The 7946-nt window shown below is 56.6% G+C and overlaps 1 protein-coding gene across 1 annotated transcript; it reads right to left on the minus strand.

The window, feature by feature from the left end:
• Window positions 1-1312: 1312 nt before the first annotated feature.
• Window positions 1313-7589, minus strand: MATN4 (matrilin 4; the record flags this gene model as incomplete). Its single annotated transcript, XM_080627940.1, has 10 exons — window positions 1313-1363; window positions 1512-1627; window positions 1993-2145; window positions 2485-2898; window positions 3346-3468; window positions 3595-3717; window positions 3822-3944; window positions 4406-4528; window positions 5601-6170; window positions 7514-7589. The coding sequence occupies 10 exons, from the start codon at window positions 7587-7589 to the stop codon at window positions 1313-1315; spliced, it is 1872 nt and encodes a 623-aa protein (XP_080484066.1).
• Between the last annotated feature and the right edge of the window lie 357 nt (window positions 7590-7946).

The following is a 7946-nucleotide window of genomic DNA, read 5'->3' on the forward strand; positions in this document are numbered from 1 at the left end:
CCCCCTCACAAGCCATCAAATCCCATACTGACCTGGGGAACCACTGCTTTCAATTGCACGTGGGAAAAGCTACTCTTCAGCTCATAGAACAAGTACCTGAGCTCTTCCCAGCTCCTTTCCCCAGAGCAGTCCCAGGAAGCTCCACAGCCCAACCCAGGCCCTGCCTTCATCTTCCTGCTCCTCAGCTCCAAATCCCAGCCTCAAGCACACAGAAGATAACCACGTACCAGCTCCTCGAAGCCTGAGGACAGAGTTCTGTCCTCTGCATCGTTTCTGCTGATGCAGAGATGCCTCTGTGGCCCTGCAGCCCAGCCGAAAGGAGAGGAACGTGTCGTACAAATCTTGAGGGTGTTTATTGTCAGGATAGAAATTTCTTTATATAAAAGAAGTGTTTAAAATCAGCACTGCCCCGCTCTCAGAATGAAATATATATACACACACATGGATAGCTATGGAAAGAATTATTACCATTTTGCTATGTGATTAAAAAACCAAACAAGATAATGACCGATTCCAGACCAATTCTGCCAAAACAGAGATAAGGGGATCTTCCTGATTCCTGCCGCCTGCTTCCCCATGGGTGCACACCCGGGTGCCACGTGGGAGCTGGTTGGGCTGCATCCGTCCCTGTGCATTGCCCGCAGCTCTCCTGGCCCCAGCACTTGGTGGCTCCCAGGGTATCATCACTGGAGGGGTTTTCTCTTGCGGAGCTGGGTGCTGGGGGCTGTGCAGGGGCTGGTTCATCCCCGTCGCTCTGGGAAAAGGCTGGGTATCAATGCAGAATCATGGAATCAGCTGGGTTGGAAAAGAGCTTTGAGATCATCAGGTCCAACCATCACCCCAGCACTGCCAAGGCCACCACTAACCCATGTCACTGAGGGCCTCATCTACACAGTTTGTGACCACTTGTAGGGACGGTGACTCCAGCACTGCCCTGGGCAGCCTGTTCCAATGCCCGAGCACCCTCCCAGCGAAGAAATTGTCCCTAATATCCGATCTAAACCCTCGTCCAAAGCCCAGCCTGCCCACGCAGTCACCCCACCTCATCGCAGAGCTACCAGCTCAGAGGAATGAGGCACCGACTCTGGCTGAACCCCTTGGCTTCACTGCAGGGGCTCTTGCTCAAGTTCTTTTTTTTTTGGATTTTTTTTTTTTTAGGATTTTGGCGTTTTTAAATACTCTCCACATCCCCCCGGGGGTTTTGTGGTACAAGAACAAACACTGATGCTTTACAATAACCTAGCAATAACAATGCCACGTAGCTACTGTACATCCCCGTGCCCCGTACGAACGCTGCAGCCCTCTGGAAGGATCACTTCTTCTTGGCAATCTGCTTTTCCAAGTCTTCAAGTCTGGCTGTCATCTGAGCGAGTGAACGTGCTAAGGAAACAGTGTGAGCCAGACGCTCCCCTTGAGGGACCCTATGATTTTCCCTGTTCCCATTTATCCATCCCTCCCCATGTGCGCTCTGTCCCTGGGCTGCCCTGCACCCCGGCAAGCCCAGGCATCACCCGAAGGATATTTTTCTCGGTCAGGCTCTGCAGGATGGCCACAGTGTTCGTCTGGAACTGCACCAGCGCGTCGCACTCGCAGGGGCTGCGGATCTCAGTCTCCCCTTTGCCTTCCTCTGTGACCATGGGGGTTTGGGTGCAGTCAGAGCCACGGCCTCGTGGTGCCCAGCTCTCCCCTGCTCCCGCACAGCTCCAGTCCCTTGTTCCTGCATCCACTCCCTAGGGCAGGACCTGAGCCTTGTGGCTCCTCCCCACATTTCCCCCTTTTCCCAGCCTCACTCCTTTTTGCCAGACTGCATCCCTGCTAGCCCAGGAAGCTCACTGCCAGGCATCACCGTGAGAGCCAGGGGCAGCCTGGGCTCGCACCAGCCCAGTCCTGAGGTACATGATGCAGGGTGACAGAGACAGAAACCACCCCACTGGCTCTGTAGGGAGAGGAGGGCTACCCCGACCTGGAGCTGTGCCCCCCCCGGGCACCCACCTGGACAGATGTTCAGCTTGAAGTTCTCCACGAGGTGGGTCATGGTGGTGAAGTCTGCTGAGTAGGAGAAGTGTTGCTCCACCGGCTCGGAGGCGATTGCTCTCAGTTCCTCTTCCACAGCCTTACCAACACCCACAGCAAACATAACGATCCCTGCATGGCAAGCATGGATCCTGAGCACTGCACTGGCCACCCCACATCCCGCAGACCAAAGGGAGCAAAGCCAAGGATGCAGGATTTACACTGGGCTTCTCAAATACACATCAGGAATTTAGGCAGGAAACGGCAGCACCTCTGTGGTGCAGGTTGCTGCATGAAGGATGATGCTCAAGAGCAGCCTGAACCATGGCAGAGGCACTTCTGCCCCTGCAGATCGGGGTGATGTAGCACACCAAGGCTGGATGCTGCAGCCTCCCCCCCGAGCCCAGCTCCCTGAGGAACCATCCTGCGGTGCCCAAAGCACTGCAGTTTGGGGTTCTCCAGCCCTCATACCTGACTCCTTTGCTCTCCTGGCCCATTCAGAGATGTCATCCTGGGAGCGCCCATCTGTGAAGACAAGCCCGATTCTGGGGACATTATGGGAGAGAGGCCTGGCACCTTCCAGCTCGGAGAAGCTGTGCTCCACCATGTGCTTGAGGGCAAGGCCCGTCATGGTGCCTTTCTCCATGTACTCCACCTCCATCACCGCCTTCTTGATCTCATCCGCGCTGTGGTACTTGTTGAGGGGGAACTCGGTGCGGACGCGGCTGGAGTACTGCACCAGCCCCACGCGCGTGCCGTGCAGGGACACCTCCAGCAGGTCCACGATGCGGTTCACAAACTGCTTCACCAGCTCAAAGTTCTGGGGCCGGACACTCTTGGAACCATCAATCACCATCACCAGGTCGACGTGTCCAGTCCCGCACTCTGGGGGCACAGGGGTAAGGTGAGAAGGGACAAGCCTGGCCACAGGTACCATCAGCGTGAGGGTGCCCAGTGCTAGGACTGGGCTTCAGGACACCGCGTGGACCCCTGGAACTGCAGCCCACATGAGGCTGGGAATCAGGGCAAAGCATAACCAGGGGTCTCAGCCCCAAAACCTCCACTGCCACCCCAGCATCCCCTAAAAGTCTTTCCTAGGTCTCCCTTTTCCTCAAAGCTCCTGTTGTATATTCTGGGCCATGTCTCTCAGGACACAAGCCCGCATCCATCCCTGTAGCAGCCGGGGCATTCCCCAAGCCCAGCCAGCTCTCCATCCTCTTCCAACCCAGCTCAAACTCCCACTTAGACCAGCAGCTCAGTTTCAGGTAAGCCCTCTCCAGGAGCACAGAGCGCAGATGAGGAGGATGCCAAGAGCCTCATCCCAGTACTCACTGCTGCACGCCTTGCCATCGGCCTGGAGCTGCTGGCCCTCAGGGCACACACAGCGGTAGGAGCCCTCTGTGCTCACACACTTGAACTCGCAGCCATGATCCACGCCATTGCAGAGGTCAGTGGCTGGAAGACAAGCCAAGAGCACAGTGTTATCCCCATTCAGGTCCAGGAACAGCCCTTTCCCTAGGGACTGGGCAGGACATAAAGGTATCTGCCATATACTGCAGGCTGCGCTGCACCGGGACCTACCTCTGCAGGACCTGCTGTCAGGCTGCAGTGTGAACCCGCTGCGGCAGCGGCAGTAGTGCCCGTTGGGGATGCTCACGCACTCATGCTGGCAGCTGTGGTTTCCGAAGCTGCAGTAATCGATCACTGGTGAGAGAAGGAGAGGGGTGGGTGGAAAGGGAAAGACAAGAGAAGGAGACAGAGAGCGAGAAGCAAATGAAGAAGGGACAGGAAGGGAGATGGCCACATACTGATGCAGCTCTTCTTGTTCTGGTGGAGGTAGTAACCCGCACGGCAGTGGCACGTGTACGATCCACGAACGCTGACGCACTGGTGTTGACAGCCGTGTCTCCCGTCCGCACACGCATCAATGACTGCAGGGAGCAGGACACTGTCACCCTCCTGTCCCAGCCTCCCTGGGGCAGCTGAGAAGGGCCTGCTCCAGGGCTTCACAGCAGCTCCCAGCACCATGAGACAAGAAGGAAAAGTCCCAGGGTGATGACCAGACCAGCTAATACAGCTTTGCCTTCACCATACAGGGCTAAACCACTGTGCACTTTGGTGGCTGGGATGTGCATCCTCCGGTACCCCCTGCCCAGAGCCCCCTCAGGTTGTGCCCACATGAGCCCCAGGTGGCCATCCCAGAGAGCTGATCAGGATTCAGCAATACCGAGTGTCTATGGTCATTACACACCCAGGAGGCAGCAGGCACTGTGCACAGAGCACCCAGGCTGCTGCTGCCCTCCCTGGGTCTTGTGCTGCATTTCAGCTTCCCTCCATGAGACCTGTAACTACAAGCCCTCTACGAGAGTTAGGACAAAAGAAGGGTTTTTACAAGAACAGGTCTTTCCGTCCACGTTGAGCCTGTAGCCTGGGTTGCATTCACAGTAGAAGGAGCCAGAAGTGCTGATGCAGCTGTGCTGGCAGCCATGCTCCTGTCCCATGCACATGTCCACCCCTGCAAGACAGAACAGACATCAGAACAGCCCATGGGCTGATTCACAGGGACCCCAGCTCTGCCACGTGCCCTGTCCCTGCAGCCAAATCCACCGGAATGACCCACACAGCGCCAGTCCTCCCAGCCCCCGTGTTCACCCACTGATTTCCAGGGCACAGACATGGACACTGTGCGGGGTAGGTTTCAGAGCCACCTTGGCTTTTTGATCTACCTGAGTGCTAAATCAATGCTCAGTATTGATACCGATGACAGCTTGAGCTGAATAAGCAAAAGCTTGAGCTCAGCTGGAACATACTGAAGGAGCCAGGTCTGTGTGTCCATGCCGCCAGGAAGGCAATATCTGGTGAGCCCTGGACCCCCTGCTCCAGCACACAAGGACTCGCCATGGCACTAACGCAGCCCTGCATGTGCTCCTTGCTAGAAAACACTGCCTGGAAAAGGCTGGCAGCTGCCTTCTGCCCTTCAACAGATGCTGAAGCACATGAGCAAGGTCTTGCTGGCTTGCTGCAGCGACAGATCTCTGACCCCAGCATGGCAGGAGATAGACAGGTCCCAGCCTCCAAGCTCCTGACCAGCATCAGCATGGCCATGGTACGAATCAGCCTCCTGGTTTATTAAACACCAACGCGCATGCAGCAGATGCCATGCATGTGTCTGTGTAGGAGGAGACCCTGTTAGAGCCACGTCAAAATGTACACAGGGCTCTGGGATGTGTCATCCATCCCCGTCATACTCAGGGAAACCAGCTCCACATTTCCTGCTCTTTAGTATTCCCATCACTGCTCCCATGATGTCCTGGCTTGGGGCAGAGCTACCATGCATGGGTGAAGAAAATCACTTGCTTGCAATGCTTTCAAAGCTTTCTTTATCCCACCCCAGAAAAGGTGAGCAAGAGGAAAGGCCACCTTGCCTTGGTATCCTTTGGTGTCCTGGCACCATGTTTCCCTGTCCATGCTGCTCCCAGCAAGGGCAGCCACCCCAAACACCCCTCAGAAGGTCACCTTCTAGCCCAGGTGAGGAGCAGGCACCAGCACCATCCTTGCCCACCCCTGCAGCCACAGCTCTCACCCACCGCAGAGCTTGTCCTGGAACTGCTTCCCAAACTGCTGGATGAGCTCAAAGGACTCCACCAGGAAGACGTGCTCCTCCAGCGGCGGCGAGGCCATGGCGCGCAGCGAGTTCATGTCTGCCCGCTGGATGCCCACGGCGTAGATCTCAATGCCAGCATTCCGGGCCTGCGTGGCCACCTCGGTGACACGGTCCTGGGGCCGTCCATCTGTCACGATGATGGCAATGCGGGGGATCTTCTTGTGCAGAGGGCGCGCGCCCTCCTGCGTGGTGAAGGCCACGTTCATGGCGTACTGGATGGCCAGCCCCGTCATGGTGCCCTGGGCCAGCGGGACGATGCTGTTGATGGCCTTCTCCATGTCCGCCCGTGTGAAGAAGGTCTTGAGGGAGAAGATGTTCTGCACCTGGCTGGAATACTGGATCACCCCCACCCGTGTGGCGTTGGGGCCCACATCCAGGCTGCTGATGATGTCCATCATGAACCGCCGCATGGTCTCGAACTCAAAGGGGCGCACGCTGCGGGAGCTGTCGATCACAAACACGATGTCCAGCGGACCTGTCCTGCACTTCAGGGCTGGAAGGGGGGAAAGAGACAGTTCAGCCTCACAACTGCCTGTGGAGAGCAGGGCTGGCAGCAGAGACATCCCCGTGAGGTGGCTTGAAGGGTGCTCAGTGGAAGGTGGAGTGGGCAGATCTGTGCAGCCCCTGCTGCCAGATAACCTCATGGAGGGTGCTGGCAGAGCAGAAGCAGGGATGACAGGCAGGAAGATATGCCCAGGCTGTGGGGAAATGGCAGCATCCCCTCCTCCCCAGTACCATCCCTTTAGCCAGACCCAGCTCCTGCTCCCTGCATTTCCACAGCCAGCAGCCCCAGAAGCTGCAGAAACACCTCTCTGTCAGCATTTACCCTGGCAGGGCTTAGGCACAGGTTTAGGCAGCAGCATCTTCATCTCTGCAGCAAATCAGAGCATTAAACTGGAAACCAGACCAGTGCCTTGTGCTGTTCTCTGCAAGCTGCAGTCCCTGCCCCAGACCTCTGCACCACATGGGCTCCTACTTGCTCAAGTGGCAAGCAGGAACACACTGCTCTGGGCAATTCAAACAGCCTCCCACAGCTCCAGCCATCCCTGGGTTTTACCGCATTTTGCCAGTTTCTGCCTAAAACCAGGGCTTGCTTTGGTGATTTGTCTTTTATTTTTTAATGGCAGAAAATGAGACAGTGAGAAGCAGAGCTAAGGGCATGCACATGGCAGGGATCGAGCCAAAGAGCCTCTCTTGGACATACGGGTGCTACTTCCAGTGCAAACTTGGAGAGTATTTAGCAAGTGAAATGCCAATGAACATATTTTGCTTGGCTTGTATGTACCCAAGCCTGGGAGAATTTGGCCCTAATGGTAAGCAAACACTTTGAGTCCCCTTGGGATGCTGCCCAGACCCGAGCTGTCATCTCAACTGCTTTGAAGGTCTCCAAGACATACCCGCTCCTTTCTCCATTTGGTGCCTTCACTGTTTCTAAACTGGAACTGACTTGGGTGCCTCTGCCCCAGGAGGAGAGGGGCTGGTACCCCTGGGTTTGCTTTGTCCCCTCTGTCAGGAGACCCATGATGGGAGGATGTTCCCCCTCATGCCTGTGTCTCCTGCTGAGGTCAGAGGGGTGACAAGCCCTGAGCTGGGCTGTGTCAAAGCTGAGGCCATGCCCAGAGCAAGTGGCACCAGACCTGGGTCTGGTGCTGGGGCCAGGCTCAAGCTCCTGCTCCCCTGGACAGCACTGGGAATTTCGGGTCCCACGCCTGGGCAGATCCTCCATCCTGCTGGGGATGCTCCAAAGAAGAGGCATCCAGTCCCCCCCACCTCAAGCAGCAAGGGCTTCACTGCGCTTCTCTCTCCTCCAGGCACTCTCCACCAGCTGGGACTCACCTGCAGGCTTTGGTCTGGCTTCCAGCATCGTCAGGAGAAGCAGGAGGAGTGGGACGATGGGCAGAAGCTTCATCATGGCTCTGTGAGACCACACGCTGCGGGGACTCACTGCGGGGAGAAGACAACGTGCAATGAGTGCTGAGGGTGGGCCAAGCCACAGGGCGGCATTCACCTGTGGTGGGTGTCCCCAGGCAGTGCCAAAAACCCTCTGCAACACCAGTTTTGACAGATCCATCCCCAGACGTCTCTGGACCCACGTGGGACTTTTCCCATTTAAGGACTGGCAGTCTCAGCACAGCTCAATTTCATTACAGCAGCGACAACCTGCCAAAGGGTCTGATTTTCTGCTCTGGGTGGAGCTGGCCAAGCCTTGTTTTCACTCACAAACCAGGCGGATGGGATGTTCAGCCAAATACTTCTTCACTGGCGGAGC

The sequence above is a fragment of the Psittacula echo genome (assembly GCF_963264785.1).
Source record: "Psittacula echo genome assembly, chromosome: 12".
Taxonomy (NCBI): Eukaryota; Metazoa; Chordata; class Aves; order Psittaciformes; family Psittacidae; genus Psittacula; species Psittacula echo.